Source organism: Trachurus japonicus, chromosome 12, assembly GCF_045865225.1.
Source record: "Trachurus japonicus isolate A0001 chromosome 12, Traja_1.0".
NCBI classification, from domain to species: Eukaryota; Metazoa; Chordata; class Actinopteri; order Carangiformes; family Carangidae; genus Trachurus; species Trachurus japonicus.
The window spans coordinates 12,217,064-12,236,078 of NC_140918.1; the positions used below are offsets into that span (position 1 = coordinate 12,217,064).

The 19,015-nt window shown below is 38.8% G+C and overlaps 1 protein-coding gene across 1 annotated transcript; it reads left to right on the forward strand.

The window, feature by feature from the left end:
• The first annotated feature begins 8,653 nt into the window (after positions 1-8,653).
• lman1 (lectin, mannose-binding, 1) lies at positions 8,654-18,504 on the forward strand. Its single transcript, XM_085793209.1, has 13 exons — positions 8,654-8,901; positions 10,188-10,342; positions 10,923-11,030; positions 11,720-11,781; positions 12,186-12,285; positions 12,394-12,517; positions 13,015-13,073; positions 13,246-13,378; positions 13,594-13,781; positions 14,174-14,250; positions 17,511-17,673; positions 17,757-17,881; positions 17,972-18,504. Exons 1-13 carry the CDS (start codon positions 8,682-8,684, stop codon positions 18,006-18,008), a joined length of 1,551 nt encoding a protein of 516 aa, XP_085649335.1. The 5' UTR covers positions 8,654-8,681; the 3' UTR covers positions 18,009-18,504.
• Positions 18,505-19,015: the final 511 nt, after the last annotated feature.

Here is a 19,015-nt window from a genome sequence, read left to right on the forward strand (position 1 = left end):
TGAAGGTTGTTCCTCATTTCTTTATCATGGCATACTATTGTGTTTCACACGTACTTTAGAAAGTCAGCCACCACCTTTAATGAATTGACTTAATGTTAGACTGGAGCATACAGTTTTTTTCCAATTAGTCACTCAATAGTGTGGTCTATGAAATGTCAAAAATAGACTGAAACAATTAAATATGCCATCTAATAAATAATTAACTAAAACGTATAATAAATGAACAAATAGGTTGATGGGTTGTAATGCTGAAAAACACTGTAATCTTGGGCATCTTCTCCAAGCCTAAGATTAGTGCATATTAAAGATGCAATGAATGCATTTAGGTTTATTTTGCAGATATTTTTGAAGGCTAATTTTAAATTCAAGTCACCAAAACTCTCCTTTGCTGCATTCACACAGCTGTTAAACGAGCTTTATGGGACTGAATTTCTAACATGATTTGATTCTGTTGTCCACCAGAGGGAGACCTTCTCAAAGGCAAAGGTCCAAAGCGCTGACATTTACAAAGGCCTGGATACCTTGTTGCGTGATTGCTGCAATACCCTAACCATGGAAAATAAGGGATCACTGATGAATCTGTCTCATGTTGCAATATGCTTAATCAATATAAAAAAGAAAAGATTTCCGGTCTCTATTGACTTTTTAGCAGAAAACAGCAACAGCAACATATCTATTGCAAATGATGGAAATACAACGTCATGTTTAAAGAGTGGGCTAGCTGTGGGCTCTCTAATGGAAAAAAGTGTTGGAAACTTGTAATGGATATGCACATACTGAATAAACTGCAGTTTTCCAAGGTGAAAGATGCAGAACATTTACAAGAGTTCATATTATGGTGAGTCAGGTGAATTGCCTCAAGGTTTATACAGTGGTGTAGGATGGCAGTGCATGCTTTTTACTGTGTACAGTTGTTTTTGTTCTGTATGGTGTTCATATTAAAAAAGATTATGGAACTGAAAGTTAGATTTTAACTAAGAGTCCTTCTACTACGTTTCTATAAGCAGTATAAGCATTTAATGGATGGTTACCAACTTACTACAATGAAGCAGGAAACAGTCATAAGGACATTTTAAGTGTTTAACAGTGAACTGCTCATCAGCAATTACAGTATAACCTCCTCTATAAGACATGCTGTAGTTTATGTAATTGTGTACTGACACTCACTGTCTGTTCATAGATAAACTCATAATACTACAAACTACATATGTTTGATTAACCTATTATAGAGTGTTGTGAGGGAATGATTGTATATTGATTGCAAATGGTGGTACATAAAGTGTTAAACCAGCGAGAGTTTCAAAAAATTATTAAACTGACAAGGGCAATAGATGTACATTGTAACATTACACAGTTTCTTGCCATTACCCGGAATAACTTGCTCTGGTGTCCCCACTAAAATGCTGAGGGCTGTGAGGTCATATGCAGTCATAGCTGGAAGAGGCTGAACAGCTGCTGGGCCTCTGAACTCAGAGTGAGGTTTTGGCTGTAGAACAGCCTATTCTGAAGTCATACACTTTGTAGTTTCACTCCTCTTTGTTCACCTTTGACTCTGTTAACAGTGCCTCACATTTATCACACCGTTTAGTTTTTTATTTGAGAGAAGAAAAAGTCACAGATACGACAGATATGATCTCCGGAGCTTGACCAAAACAAGGTGATGTCACTATTTTTTATGAATAACGAGACCAGGCAATAAAACTAAAAACGGCCCATCAAGAAACTGTCGGCGTCATTTTTCAGCTCTCAGGTTGTAACTGCTTTCAAAGTGTTTCAACAGCCTCAGTAGAAATGGATGATTCATCACATCTGTTAAAATGTAAAAATTATTCTTCAAATTCACCAACAGGTCGGTATGTACGGAAAAAATGCTGCCATAATCATTTTCAAATTAGTTTCCATGCTGTTTCACATCAGTGTTGCCTAAAAATGCCTGATGTGCACCACATTCTTTTTGAATAAGGCACATTTTTTGTCAGAGGCCTAATCAAGAAAGGATTCAACTCTGCCCGACAAACATGCAGTACTCTTTAAGTCCACTGGGTGGCAGTCATCTTTCAGTCAAATACACTATGACTATACACTGATGTATGAAGGCAACCCCTCTAAATGATGCACAACACACTGTGTCTAATGAACTCATTAAACTTTGCAGTGTGGTTCACAAAGAAGCACATGACAATAATCAAAACACAATCATGAATACAGCTTTGTGGACATGTCCACTCAGCGTGGGTAACGTCTATTTTTCTTGTTTACATACAGACTTATTATTATATAGCATACTAAACATCTTTCCTCTCAAAGACTGACCCATATCTGTCAGGAAAAATGATTTTAACCATTTTGTTTCTTCATAAACCTTTCACACATTCTTGGCAACGCATTAAAAAAAACAATCAAATAACGTCCAGAGTCTTTGTTGTCTATTAGAATTAAAATAACTCACATCAGAATAAGGATCAGTATTATCACCATCCCAATCATCATCATCATCATTTGTGTTGTTCAGAACAAAAACAACACAGGCCAAGCGTCCTTCAAAACAGTCAGAGGCCACTTTCATTGAACACTACATCATTGTTTACATGTTGTGTGTTTGCGTCATAATGAGTCCATTTTCAGAGGCCAGTACAAGCCATGATTCGCATTTGATTAAAGAGAGACCGAAATTAAAAAGTTCTCTGCACATCATTTTAACAAGGTCGTCCCATTCGGAAAAAGAAAAGAGGAGAGCTTGGCAATATATTTCTCCGAAATCCTTTCTGGAAGTAATTAATCACCGTCATACAAGGGCCAGCCTTAAAAGATTTCAAATATTTGCTGAAGTGCCCCCTTGTTCCTAATTATATCTCCCTGCTTGTCCCCCTCATTATTTAGAACCACCCACAAAAAGATGCAACACTGAATGGGAACTGTCACACACTCAGCCCCCTTCCAAAGAAAATGTTACATAGCAAATGAATGAGTGAGTTACTGTGCTGCGATAAAGGCCTTAATGAGGTAATTTTATTAGTAGCGGCTGCCCAGAACTGCTGGAAACAGATGGAGGAAACAAACAGAGAGAGGCAGCATAGAGAAAATTAGTGTTACCCAATTCATTAATTAATGCATTAGTGTGGGCAGCAAATTAACTGCCCCAAAAATCCCCCATTCAGTGAAGATTATGATGAAAAAAATACATTGTTGCCCTCCAACGTAATTACAAGACAGTGCAAATTCAATTCTAATGAGGCGAAAGGCACCCCCTTAACATGCATCCCCTATTTCCCTCTCTAAAAGGGGCTTGCTCTTGAATTGAGGCCTAAGTTTAAGGAAGTACTGAGAGTGAAGGAGACAATAATGAGAGATCGGCCTGGCTCTAAGTGCTTTATATGCTGCAAACAGGTAAAGAGGATTGAATGGCTCTCTTTCTGGGACTCCTGGGGGGCCTGTCTTCCCAGCACAACAACACTTGGCCCTGAGAAAAGGGTCTGCTGAGGAGCCTGGAGGGTGAATGGACCTGTGCTGCAGCGGGTCAGACTGAATGGCCACATGTTCTTCAATGATTACAAACTATGTTTTGCCAACCTGGGCTCCACACATGCACACAAACACACACACACACGCACGTACACACACCTATGTGCGGACACACACAGAAACACCCGTAGACGGCCCTCGCCCTTCCACCTCTTCCTCTCATTGAGTTATCTTTACTCAGGCTTTGTCTCCTCTAATTGGAGCTGATGAGGGACTAATTGGTAGCTTTTTTTACAACACCCAGTACTTAAGCAATGGCAAGCTGAGGGAGGCAGCATGAGTGGAGTTAATGAGAGGCTTTGCACAAATAAAAGATTTAGTGTGGGCCTGTTTCACAGAATGGGAGAAAAGGAAAGTTGAGGATATCTTTTGTGTCCTCCACATCTTTCACTTATGTGCAGGTATCTGAAAAGAGGAGGGAGTGGCGAAGGGCACACAGTGGCTGCTGAAACGTTGAGCACTTGTGCGCATAAAGGGATCTGTTCTGTATTGTTTGGGGGCCCATAGTTTAGTGTGTCTGTTAATAATGAGAAAGGGCTGCTCCTCAAATGAATGTGGCAAAGCCCTCAGTGGACAATAAGTGCCCTCTCTTCCCTGGACCACACTGGGCCGTGTTGAAGCAATCTGAAATAAAGGTTTAGTCCCTTTGAAATGTTCAGGGTGAGTATTTGGCCCTATGTGCGCAGAATTGAGCCAACAAATAATACAGCAGCAGTCTATTCGTTATTGAAAGATCCAAAATCCTTTGTAGATTATTGTTTCAAAGAATCATTAATCAAATTAAAAAAGCTGGTCTTGTGTGTCTCTTGTTCGGGGGGTGAGGGGGGGCACATCTATGATGCGTGACAGATATACTGTCAGAAAATCTGCTTCATTTAAGGGTAATTTAGACTTAAAATGATGCTCTCTGGTCCATCAGTTAGAAATTTGCATCACGGAGGAAAACTTAAGAGCACAGCATGTTCGTTTCCTTAGCATGCTGTCATCTCAGCAGACGTGTAGTTCATGTGATAATGGTTGTTCTTTGTGCTTTTCAGGTATGAATAAACACTGTGAAGCAACAGGCTTCATTTAACTAAGCCACTGCGTCACACCAGGAGGTGACAAGCCACTCTCCCTTTCCCCCTAATGTGACATGGGTAATACAAACATCTTTAAGTAGCTCCATGCATGGCACAAATGTTATTTGTTTTATCTGACTAGGCCAATTTAAAGCCCCCAAATCAGCCACATGATGGTTTACAATAATACAGATCAAGTGAAGGTGAGGTATCAAATGTTTAACAGAAAAAGGGAATAATTGAAAGATGAACAAGTTACACTACAGGTATGGGTACTGACTGATCAAATGCAGAATAAATGAAAACAAGCAGTATTTCAATGTACTCTACAATATCAACACTACAAGCTCCAGTAAATACATAACACAGCGAAACGCAGATTAACTCACTGTCGGTTCCAAGATACATTTCCTACAGCATCGTGTAATTCACTGGCCAAATATTTGTGCTGACTCATGTGATAGGCTATTCACAGTCTCAGTGACCCATTAACATCCTACAGGTTCCCATTGTCCACCCCTAAATGGATCCATTAGCATTGCTATTGTTATTTAAATCCTACGGTTCCTGACAAAGAGTGTGGTTTAACTTTCTAATGAGGACTTCCTCACACAAAGGACAGAGGCCTCTATTTTCTCTGCTCCCTAAATCCACTGGAAACCTGTCACACTTCAAATCTTATACCAGAGTTTGCATCTAATTTATTATTTCATGTTCCCCATTTGGAATTTCTGGTGCTGTTGCAGGTTTGGCCGGCATTTTCGTCACATTTTCCTTTTTTTGTTACGTCCTGTCACTCTTTACTACATCTACAGGGTCACTGTTTGCTGACGAGCCATCCCAATTTCCTCACAGAGATAATATTTACTTTTCAGAGTTGCATAATCTCAGAAACAGATACATGTCTCTATCACTGAGTGACAAACTGTATCTAAAACACTACGAGCCGGTTAGAGAATATGTAATAACTTACCATCCCTGTCATTGAATAGATTTTAATATGAAAAGATGCTGAGCCTTGATCTGATAGTGTCAGATTTGATGTCTTTTTCATCTTAATAACTAACTAGACTTTGTACCCACAACTCATTAGGAGTAAGAAAATTATTTCGAAATACAGTAAATTGAGGTTAACTGTATTCTGCTCATCCACCCTGTGTGGTCTATCTAAGGTTACAACAACAAAGGAAATATCTATTTTGATTATAAGCATTTTCAGACCCTTTATTACTAATTATGTGCTGTCAAAATTTGGTCTGAGACAACATAAAGACACGTTTTTGCCCAAGAGAGTGTAGACTCATCTCTATCTGTAACATAGCATGATTTATCATAGTATTTAGTTGTGATATGATTGCCGCTATTCATATTTCTGCTATGGAAACCGTATTGAGTGTGTAATTGTGACTCTTGTATAAATAAGGTGGAAAAAAGTATCAGTGGTTAACACATGTAAAGGAAAAATGTCTAATAGGGAAGGAGGCCAGACATGTTCATTTATGCTGAGTGACTATAATGACAAAAAATGTGTAATGTATATGAAATTCAAGGCAGCATTAAATCGTATTGCTGTTAACACATAGAGATCAGTCCCTTCCTTTTGCCGATCATTTGCCCAAATAGACAAAATCCCCAGATTAGTGTCACCACAATAGCATGTTTTGTTCTGGGGTTCGTTCTGAACCACTAATCACAGGCCCTCACAGAAAGTGATGCTGCACCTCCATAAGCAACGAGAGGAAGCTGGTGAAAGTAAATAGAAAGTGAGTGGCACATCATTGTGTCATTTCCCATCACCCACTGAGGCATTCAGACAGCAGTGAAAGCTCCTGCAGCCATCACGACTCTGGCGCCTAACCTTTCACTGACCTCACACGGTCTTAAGAGTTGGTCCAGAACAACACAGGTGATACAGAAACTGACAGGACTGAGGCCTTTTCCACACGGAAACAGAGCTTCTCCCGAAACGATCTTTAGTTTGTTAATATCATTGAGGATTTAGGCGCACTTAATGTGTATGGTTGTTACATTGTTAGTGTTTGTTCCTTGCACTTCAAATAATATGGCTGTTTGAGGAGGTTTCCCATGCAATGTCTGGGTTCATACTTGCAGGATGCACTAATGATAAAGACAGGTGTCTGACCTCACACACAAAACTATCAATTCTGATCTGAAAAAACAAGAATGTACTGCCCAATATTTGTTTTCTAACATGAACACAAACATTTATTACAAGGATCCCTCAAAATCTGTCCTCAAAATGACACACAGTGGAAAAATAAACACCACTACTCTGCTGGCACAGCTTACACAAGTTACTACAAACATTTTTTTGTATCGCAGTATATCTTTACTTATGAGCCAACATATACACATAATGCTGCAGCTGTGTCTGAGATAACATGGCCTATAGTAATTTAACAGTCTGGCTCCAGTTCACAAAACTACATGTACAAAGTTATGAATCAGGCAATACTTATCTGTATCACAAATCATTTAGCATTTAAACAGCCCTGAGCAATAAGCACGAGGTTTATGATACAACTGTGTTTATATTGTTATAAAATTATAGCCATTCCCAATATCAAAATCCATTAGTACTGAGGAATTTGTGCTAGGATTAGCAGCATAGGCTATTCCGATTAATATTTGCATTAGCATTAGTCTTAATGCTACCATGATGACAAATGTCAAGTACTCTTCTGGATCATCTCTGGAGAAAACAGGCTGAAACTTCTAGTGTATGTTATTTTTCCATAAAAACAGTGTTGTAAAATTTTGCCAGCTTAATGTAAACAAAACCTTGTGGTTTTAATTAATTAATGAAAAACACAGATTATAAAAGATCCAGTTGAGAAGACTAAAGTTTGAGAACTACCTTAAATTCTCAAATAGAAGCCCAGGCTTTTTTTTTTTCTTCAACTGCCGAATTGACCCGGCTTATATTGGAGACAGGCGTCTATATGGGACAGGCTTTTATTTAATTTTGAACAAATCTTATGCTCAGCAAAGATTGGAAAATACTGTAAAATTGTTCTATTCTCACTGTTTAAAAGAGTAAGAATAGAAGGAAAGAGCCGGATCCAGAGCACACATTCATTTAGAAGTAACACCAGGGCAGCGTTGCATTTAAATTTGCAGACCAGTTGAGAACTCTATCACGAATAAGCAACTTAGAAACTGATCAAATGGGCGATCGTGGGCTTTGAGAGGTTTTATGCATTCACAAGAACTTGCAGAAAGTAGGAATAGACTCAGCTTCTATGAGACCAGCTTGTATTTGCTCAAACCTGTAGCCAGACCCGGCCAGTAGAGGAGACCAGTGTCTATTTGAGACTCAGCTTATTTGAGAATTTATAGTATTTTAAAATGAATTAATTAATTGAATCTTTGTAGTAATAAAAAATAAACTACAAGTGAATTACTTGGTTCGCCTTTAATAAGTGCAAACATGGAAGAGACTGTTGTAATTTAGAGGCTAACACTGTAAATTATTTGTAATCTCATGTCTCGACATTAGGCTATGGTTTAATGTTTTTTGATACATGTGATATTTCTAATTTTAAGAAGGTTCTTGGGTGTGGGACTATGCATGTTCTCCATTGCATGTCTTCATGGGTTTTCATTAGTTAGCCCACTCCAGCTTCCTCCCACAGTCCAAAAACTTGCAGTAGGTGGATTGGAGACTCCAAATTGAGTGTATAAGTGTGCATTGTTTGTATCTATATGTATCTATATCAACCCTGTAAAATACTGGGAACCTGTCCAGGGCAGCTACTATATCAGATGTGATTATTTTATTTTTCATTGTTCATGCTATTTCATAATTTATTAATTCATGTTATTGGGGGCCGACAAGCTGCACCACTGCCCCCACTTCTTCTACGCCCCTGCGCTCCACACTGTGCGGCTGTCAGTGCTGGTCGGCCCGTCTGGTGAACCCGTGAACCTCGACTGCTGCAGAGAGGACCGGCAGAGAGAGACAGAGAGAGAAAGAAAGCACCAAAAACACCGTCCAATGAGAAAGCGCCCTGTTGGCCCTACAGGCATCCCGTCATGCTCGTGGCCTCAGCGCTACGTCAGCAGTGATTCCGAAACATGGCGGTGTCCGCTGCACGGCGCCCGGTTCCCAGCGCTGTAATGTTGTTAATAACTTTCCTCACAACGTTAATATTTCACCGCAGTGTCGCCGATATCAACGCAGGTGCCCCGTCGTCCGAAGAGGCTCCTCACCGCCGCTTTGAGTACAAATACAGCTTCAAGGGACCGCACCTGGCGCAGACCGACGGCAGTATCCCCTTCTGGATCCACACTGGAAGTATGTTTGTGTCCAGCTGTCAGCATCACACAGCTGCTCCTCGGCTCATGTTTTAACGCTAACATCTTCATACTGCGACAAAGTGTGAGGACAGGAGACGTGGGTTTTGTTTTTTGTTTTATTTACAGACTTTGTACTGTACGCGACGCGTTTCCGCTTAGCTGGTTGTGGTGAGGTGACAGCGGTTTGCGATGTTCATTCAAAACCTGCACTAGGAAATGCATCTATTTTACCTTCCTATTTAGCTTTTATTTCATAGCATCGGTTATACATAGTGGCGAGGGCAGAGCTGATTCAAAACGCTGGGTTATAGGCTGGCTCTGACTGCACATGCAGACACATGCAAGTGAAGTGTTGAACTTTCCTCTTGCTACAATGGGCCTTTGGATTCTTGCATCACACAGCGACTTGATCAGCTGCTGACATGAAGCGTGGCATGAGATTAGACCGTGGATCTCTCTGAATCAGCATTTATCCAGCAACTAAAGTAATTGCAGATTATTTGTTTTTTTAAATAATTACTCTCTAGATTGTTTTTCCAAAGTAATGTTTTAGTCTATTTATAGAGAGTGGGTAAATGGAGACACCTGTGTAGTGTCAGTCCATGCATGTTAATAGTTTTAGTTGAGTCCACTGTCAATGTGAAGAGGAGAGATGAGGGGATAACTTAATGCATAAAAAGTCTGGGGCTTAACTAAAACATGGGCATCTGAAAGTCACCATGACATCCACGTTGTCTGTTTTGTCCCACCAGCAGCTGAAAACACAAACTATGACTTGATCTGACATCACTGCAGGTTGGATTGGGTAATTTAATGTGCACTTAATCAGCCTGTAAAATAATTAAAAACCAAAATTACTCAAGTTATAGGCCTACTAAAGAAAATCAGCAGGTAGCTTTATAAGTAGCGATGTTAACAACCAATTTAATCTGAATCATCAGCATTATTGATGAGCAAGTTGCGTTCGGCACGAGCAAGCAACTCTTTATGGCGCTGAGTAAGCTAAGAGTATACAAACAAATCATTACAGGCAATCATTTACTGAGGGAGTTCAGAGATTACAGAGCAGGCACTCCCTGATAATGCTGGCCTGTAACAACAATACTACACATTAGCCGGCGTGGAAGATGGAGTCCGCCACAGAAAAGCTCTGTCACTAGACATTACTTCAGCATGAGTGCTTTCTTATAAAACACCACATTCGCTGTTGAAGTTTCACAGAGAACCTTGAACCTAATCCTGATTTCTCTCTCTCCCTCTTTCTCTATTTCTTCTCCACCTCAGATGCAATTCCCAGCGCTGACCAAGTGCGTATTACACCGTCCCTCAGGAGCCAGAGGGGCACAGTGTGGACAAAAAACAAAGTCAGCTTTGATAATTGGGAGGCTGAGGTGACCTTCAGAGTATCTGGAAGAGGCAGAATGGGAGCAGATGGTTTGGTAAGGATGGAGGACAGCATAAAGGAGCGGGTTAATAAAGCAGAAAAATGGACAATAGACAGTTTAGTTTAGGTTTGATATCCCTGACCCGTGTGCTCTGACTGGTCAGTAAATCTTTATATTCAGGTTGATCTTGATGTGAGAAATATGAAAATATAAAGTGCCTATAATGACATATAATTGTCCATAAGACATTGCACCACCATACCGAAAAATTATATATTGTTATAGATATGGGTCAGATTTGCAGATGCAAAACCTTAATGTGACAAATTTGCACATGTCATGATTTTGTGGAAGTGTTTTAAGTCTTTTAATGAAATTTTTATATTGTTTTGCTCTTTTTAAAACATGCTTCTTGGAATTTTTCTTGTAAAGGTGTGTCGACTTCAAATGCATTAATCCTTAATACTGTCACTCCTCTGACATCCTGATCTTAAAACAATCTTGTAATATTTACACTCTTAGCACCACAAAATGCTGCTAGTCAATACTAATGCCTCTTTAAAAGATTTTGTTCTAAGGGCACTAAAGCCAAATAAGTGAGTAAAAAATTGTCCCACTTTTTCGTGTCCAATAGGCTGTTTGGTACACAAGTTCACAAGGCCTGGACGGCCCAGTGTACGGAGCCGCTGACAAGTGGAACGGGGTCGGGATATTCTTCGACTCCTTTGACAATGATGGAAAGGTTGGTGTCAACTTCACATTTCTAAGAATTGTTTAGCATATTTTTCCAATGATGTTGCTGAAAGATTTTCACAGGGAGCTTTTCAAACTGCATGTGTTGAGCTAGACCTGTCGACAGAGACTCTCAGCTGAAGCCATTTTCAGCCCTTTGTCTCTTTCTGTTGTTTGGTGATTAAAGGTCCTCTGGTACAGAGATAGCCCACATCACACAAAAATGGCTTCTATTGGTGCAGTGGTTAAAGCGGCCGCCTCATGTAGAGGCTACAGTCCTCAACGCAGGCAGCCCCGGTTTGAATCCCACGTCGGGCAGACCTTTCCTGCATGTCATTCCCCCTTCTCTGCTTCCCCCTTTCCTGTCTATCTCACTGTGCTATCAAATAAAGGCAAGAAAGCCTAAAAATATACTTTAAAAAAAAAAAAGGCTTCTATTTGGTTATTATCAAGTGGTATAGTCATATAGAAAGTGTGGTGAAAATAAAAAATAGAATTGCAAAGTGATCCATCCAGTTCTTTATCTATTGTTGTCACACAAAATAAGTCTCTCACTGGTAATTTATCATCGAATCTGAATGTTATTTAGTTGTGCTCAGGTATGGGAGTTTAATTTGACATAAGATTACCTAAAATCAAAAAGTTACTTGATGGAAAAATATATTGACATGCCTCCTTGTTTTCTCGTCTTCTTTCCAGAAAAATAACCCCGCTATAATTGTTGTGGGAAACAATGGAAACCTTGTTTATGACCACCAAAAGTAAGTAAACATTTCTTTGACGTCATCACCAACTCAAATTTTGACAACTTAAAGAAGATTAGGAAATATGATTATATTTGCTTGGAAAGTAAATAATCCTCTATCTTTCCTAATCTCCGCCGCGCCAGTGAAAGCTTTAAATCACTTTTTCAATGCCATTCCCGTGTGTCTTAGAATTCCCTGTGTTTTCCATATCACCAAATAAGTGTTTACGAAAACATACATGAGCATTGATGTTTTTCACATGAGCATTAACGTGATCCACGATGAACTCTGATCATACGCGATGCATATTTTTCCACACGTGTGTTCAGTGTCTACGTGGAGCCCTGTGCCGTATATATGATATGACTCTAAGTACTAAGAGTTGTATATTTATGTCTGAAAATGTTGTTTTCATCCAGTGACGGCACCACACAAGCCCTCGGGACATGTTTACGAGACTTCCGCAACAAACCGTATCCAGTCAGAGCCAAAATCATATACTACAAGAAGACACTGACGGTAGGAAACAACGCAGACGCACACAAGCAAACACACAATCATATTTGACACATGTTAATGACGGGTAATGCTTGTGTATGAAGCTGTATGTATGTACCTGCTCCTCAGGTGATGATCAACAATGGTTTCACTCCAGACAAAGAGGACTATGAGTTCTGCACAAAGATCGACAACATGGTCATTCCCTCTGAGGGCTTCTTTGGTATTTCAGCTGCCACCGGTGGTTTAGCAGGTACTGCTTTATTATCTGAGTTTAAAAAATAATGAATTTCTCTTTAGCCTTCTTATTAATCAACTCCACTCATTTTGAGTCAGTCAAATTGGACGGAAATGTAAAGTTTCTGAAACTGAAACTGTCTTAGGTTGGAGCCATGAATAAACTGATCTGTAGTTGTTCCACGTTAGCTATTGAAAGTCTTGCGCAGTCGGTGCTATTTGTTTTTAAAAAATTGTTTAATACGACTGAAAAAAATAATTAGAAAGATGCAGTTTTCCATGTCATCAATATATAATTTCATTTACATTGATAACCTATTATTGTGAGATGATCAGTCTGTTGTAACTCCATTATTACTATATTATTTACATTTTCTGCCCTATTGTGATATTATTACCTTGTTATTTCTACATTGTTATATAAAGTGCTATCACAATTTAGTGATATTAGTTTATTAGTGAGTATACTTTTCTGTCGTCATTTTCTAATTCATAATTTCTTCTGTCCATCAGATGACCATGACGTGCTGTCCTTCTTGTTATTCAGACTCACAGAGCCTGGCCAGCAACCGGTAACCACATTTTCCTAGACCTGCTAATACTTTCCCAGTCCTGTGTGTGCAATTTTCTTCTCTGTAGTTGTGTGTCTCAGTGTGCGCGTGCATGCATGTGCACAATATGTAGCCTAAGCACGGCCTCTATTGAGTTGAGAGTGGGGTTTTTTTTTTGTCTTTCCCATTGAAGCCCCCACCTGAATCTGAGATTCCTAAAGAAGAGAAGGACAAGTACCAGGAGGAATTTCAGAACTTCCAGCAAGAGCTCGACAAAAAGAAAGAGGAGTTTCAGAAAGAGCACCCAGACGTCCAGGGGGAGCCAAGTTAGTGTTCTGAAATCAAATGGCCCAATTGATTATGAACATGTGCATGTGAAAAATGAATCATAACAAGTAAAATCATTTTTATTTTTACTCTTTATATGTCTACCCTAAAGCTAAATTAAATATTTTGACATAAGCATACCCAAACTTTAAATTTTGAAGATTTTGTTTTAATAGCTGTAACTTATTCTGTTGCTTTTAATGTCTCTCTTCAGTTGAGGACATGTACGAGAGTGTGAATGACCGGGAGATCCGACAGGTGTTTGAAGGTCAGAACCGAATCCATTTGGAGATCAAACAGCTCCACCGGCAGCTGGCTATGATCCTGGACGAGCAGCGCAGATATGTCTCTGTTATCACTGATGAGATCGGCAAGAAGGGGACAAACGCTGAGTCAGGACAGGTGGGCGCGTCATTTAATTATTAAATTATTTAAAAGCAGACGCTCACAACGATGATAGGTACAAGTTAGTAAATGGTACGATACATGTAATTCATCTTTTCAAAGAAACAATAACACACAGACCTAAGTGATACTGAGATGGTTAGGTTAAGCACATCTACAGTGTTTTGTAGTCAGTGTATTAATCTAAATGTCTAGTCAGATGCAGGTGGAAATCTGGTCAGATGATGCAAAAACATAAGAAAGAAAGTGGACACTTTCACTTGTGTGTCATTTCTGTGTTCACCTGCTGAGTTCAACTGTATCTATGGCAGGTTATCCAAACATATAAACCTTTTTTTATGACGGCTTTATCTAAAGTCAACACTGACGTGATGTATTTCTCTTAAAAGGTGGATTCTGCCAGTCCGCAGTTGGGTTCCATCTTAACCACACAGCAGGAGGTTCTCAAAAACCTGAACGACTTGAGGTGAGTAGCAACACTGTTACTTGTCGACTTTTGGTCACTCTTACAAAATCAGGTGTTGTTTTTGCAAGAATAAGATAAAGACAGAGAGAGAGATCCATGATACTCCATAAAAACAAGGGAAAGCCTGCCGGTTAATTCCCTCAAATCATGTTTAATCTCAGGATGCTGCGGCTGCAGCATCACAGGTGTCTGCTAGCCTGATAATCCAGCTGCAGTAACAGCTTCCTCCTCAGTCTGTCTGCTACTTAATGCCTCCTCACCACGCAGCCCTGCCCTAATCTTAGTGCTGAACCTTTTCACTCATTTGTTGTCTCTGTCTGTTGTATTAACAAGATAAAAATATCAATCAATTTAAAGTGCAATTGACTGATTGATAAAAACAAAACAGATTGATTATATTCTAAGAATTTAGCAGTTGCATAATTTCGATTGACTACCAAGATAAGAGAATATTTTATCAGCTGCCTAAAGATTTTTGGAGATCCAACAGGTATCTGGGTAAAAAAAAAAAGTATCTAGCCCATAGTATATATATTATTATATATTATTTCTGAAAATAACAAATCTGTCATTGGTGAGACATACAGTAGTTACCGTATGATAGGTATAGTCATACTAAGCTGTAATCTCCTTCTTTAACTGTAAGAATGCTCTCCTTATCACTCTCAGATGACAACATGTACAGATTTTTAATGCCAAGATAATACAGCTTAAGAGATTTCATGATGGTGTGCCTTCCATGGCAAAGTCTCAAATGACTGTTTGATTTTGGTACTTACAGTGAGTAAGCCTGATTAGGTGTACAGAATGTAATTTTTTGATGTTTGGAGCTCTTATTTTGTCAATAACCTATTTGTGCTTTTATACTGCTTGCCTAAGATGCTTGTGGGCTTAGTCATTGTGAGCACGCAAGAGATTTAAAAAAAAATGTTGTCTTCAAAACACATCATGTAGATTAATGAATGGATTTTAATCAGTTTTTTTGGTCAGTTTCTTAAATAATAATGAAGTTATAAAACATCCAGCCAGTCTGTTTAATTATAGCCTGTCGATTTTTTTTGGGGGGGGGGGCTCATTTAGTAATTGTTCAGAAAATTCAAGTCTTCAATTCTATAATATATTCAAGCATATTGTGCCCTATATGAACAACAATGACAAAAAGTAGCTTGTATTTAGTCAATAATTTGTCCTGCGACTGCCATTTGATTGTGTCTTAATTTCAACACACCATCTGCATAAAGAATTAATCAGAATCACAAGATATTAAAGATTTCATTTTACGTAACATTAATCTCTTAGTCTCATGTATCATAAAAGAACCAAGCTGTTTATATGCCCTAAATCCAACAGAACATTCATCCTCAAGTGATTTTGCATACATGATTTTCTTCATTATATGTCTGACCCATAACTCACATGAACTCTCACTTCCCTAATATTGATCTTTCCACCCAAATGCCTCCATAATTGAATCTTACTCTATGGAAAGACGGCATTTCTGTGGTGATTTCAGTTTTAAGAAAGCACATTATCAGAGTGGTAATTTGAAGCTGAGGTGGTGCACTGCACAGGAGTAAGCTGATTGACACACTAAATAAGTTCAGACCCTGGCAAAAGGCTGCAGCTGCTCCCTCTAATGTGCTAATGTGAGCGACTGATCTGTATTACTCTGTAGATTAAGCGCTCAGTTTATCCTGACCCGTCTTTTTAAACACCAAGTTTATGATAGTGTTTCATCTCAAGGAGGGCTTTCTGCTCATAAATGGGTCACTTGTAGTAAATGAAGATTAGACGTAGGGTTTAATAAATGCTCACTTACTTTCTCAAGGGAGATTTTTTTTCCCCCCTTCTCTGTGAAACAAATTAGATTTTGTTTATATGTCATCCCTGGCCATCCTTTCAGACTGCAGCCATGTGGCCGAGCAAGAAAAGGCCACATCTTAGCACCGTTTGTCCTTATCAGATTAGTAGTCTTTAAATACATCTGTCATACACAGGCAAAACATGGTTTCCCTCCAATTGATTTCTTGTCACAATCCTCCCTCAGGGCCTTCCTACTTACGCCGCTGGAATTCCTTTCATTTGTCAAGTCACTTTTTTCTTATTAATCGTCTTAGATGTGTTTAAGATGATAAGAGACACTTATTGCTTCCTCCCTGTAAGTAATCAACTTTAAGAAATTACATTTTGTTGAGAAATATGATCCCAGCTTAGACATCTTCATTCTCTTTTGTGAATGCCTTACACTGTACTTCAGCCCTGTTTCCTAATGAAATGGAAAGTGAGGATACAGATTTACAGATTTCATATTCAGAAGCTGGTGAGCCACAACAGTAGTGATTGCGGATTTGGGATTTTAATGTCTGTTTTAGAGACGGATGTATGGACATTTCTGACAATACCAATATATAACTCAGAGAGGCAGCCAGACATACAGTATAAACCAGACCCAGATGGATTTCTGACACAAAATGAATCCTAACAATGACCTTACTGGACTTTTCAACCCTGCTTCTCATTTTAAATAAAGAAAAAATGGATAACAGGATTTTTATATCCCATTAACAGATATATAGGCTGTGACTTTTAACCCCATCAATTGCAATTCTCCTCCTCTTCATCGTAATAAATATACTTAAAGGATAGTTCCACAACAAGATCCAGACTCCTCGGTCATAACCTTCTGTCTTTTTTACACTTCAGACAAAGCCAGGCTAGTTGTTTCCCCCTGCTTCCATTATGCTAAGCAAAGCTAGCTGGCTGTTTGGCACAGCTTCATATTATCGGACAGAGTGGTATTGATCTCATCTGAATCACAGCACAAAAGCATAAATAAACCTTTTGAGGGACAATTTTTGTTATTTATGTTGATAAAACAATATTTATGTCACTACATCTTAATTGTTTGAAACATTTTCTCTCCCTCTGTTTTTCAATTACTATTTGTAGTCTCTATTTAGGATCATGAAGAGACTGTGGATTGTATATCCCTGATAGCGTTTGACTGTCTGTTTCTTAACCTACTGCACTTGTAATCTGTTGTAAGAACATGTTTTTATAAGGGATTAATTTAGCAATCATGACCTCTTTTATCAGATGGTAATTTTCTGTTTTTCAAACTTTGAGAATATGTAGCCTCTTGTGAATAGGGATTAAAAGATTAATTTTGGACTGTTTGTATTATAGTAAATAAATGATATCGCACATCATGGTGGAGGTTCCCCTGTAAACTGTGTCTCCGTCCGTTTTCCCTTTGACAGAAACTCCTTCCACGAGTCACTGAAACAGATTGGCTCAGTCCAACACCAGGGACAGGGTGGTGGTTTGGGAACGTACGAGACCATTCAGCACTTCAATGACATCAAGGAACATCTGCACTTGGTCAAAAGAGACGTGGATCACCTGGTGCAGCGTAATGCACAGGTATAAATCTCATTTAGAGCAGTTTATAAAAACAGATGAGGATTCAGTCGACTGAACTTTGCTCTTTTTGTTTTCAACTGCAGAATCCTGCTGAGAAAGTTGTCAAGTGCCCTGAGGTGCCTCCGATGCCTTCCTGCTTATCCACTGTTCATTTTACAATCTTCATTGTCATCCAGTCAGTCCTGTTCTTCTGCTACATCATGTACAAGTAAGACGTTAGTTATTTTAATTTGACTTTCTGTCCATGTGCCTACATGAGCCACATCTAATACTATGTGTCTCCTTTTTTCTCTCGTAGAAGTCAACAAGAAGCCGCAGCAAAGAAGTTCTTTTGATGAAATGTGTTTCTGAAATGAAAATTTGTAAATGAGGGAATGTCCATTTTGGTTAATTTTTTTTTTGTGATTATTTTCAGGTTGTAAGTTATTGTACTTGAAAAATTTGGTTTTGTTGAAGTTTGTTTTAATGAAATGCAGATTTTTAATTTGATTAGTAAATCATTGTGTATGAATGCTCGTGTGAGACTTAATTGTTTTGGATTTCCAACATGATGTTATATGTTCCTTACAGTATTCTTGGTTGGTCAGATCCTTAGATTATGTTTTTCAAAGCTGATATCTGCCACAGTCCCATTCCACAACCCGCAACACACAACAAAATAACCTGTGTTTTGAAATGTGCAATTTTGTATAAAATGATGCCAAACTATTGGTGATGAAATCTCAGAGAGCAGGTGGCTGCTTCCGTTTATATGTCTTGACCGAGTCAAATGTGTCAGCACTTGACATATTCTTCACCTGAGCAATTTATATAAACAGAAAATACAAATCACTCGGTGTTGTTTGATTATTGCTTCATCACTTTGCACAGGATGCATCTACACTGAATAATGTGTCTGCTCATCTATCATTGTTACAGCAGCTAGAGCACTTACTTATGTGTAGTTGTACATGTTTCAGCACCACCGAAGAAGGGCGGCAAACATATAGACCGATCAGCCATGACATTAAAACAGGTGATGGGTTTTGATATGACTGATCCGAGTCATGAAGCCACGCAAAATAAGTTTACAATGATGTGTAAAAATATATGTATATAAATACATACGTATCTATGAGAGTGACTTCACATTAGCAGTGTTCACTACCATCAATTCAGCGCTTCTCAGAAAAGCTAAGGATCATTAATTTATTACAAACTCTTATGATGTCCACATGTTATGTGCACTGAATATTAGTGAAACACAATGCCAAGATTGTGGTAAAGCTAGATGAAAAGCTAGAATCCCCGAAATCATGAAAAATCCTTTTCTGGGAATCATGACAATATTTCTACAAAATAT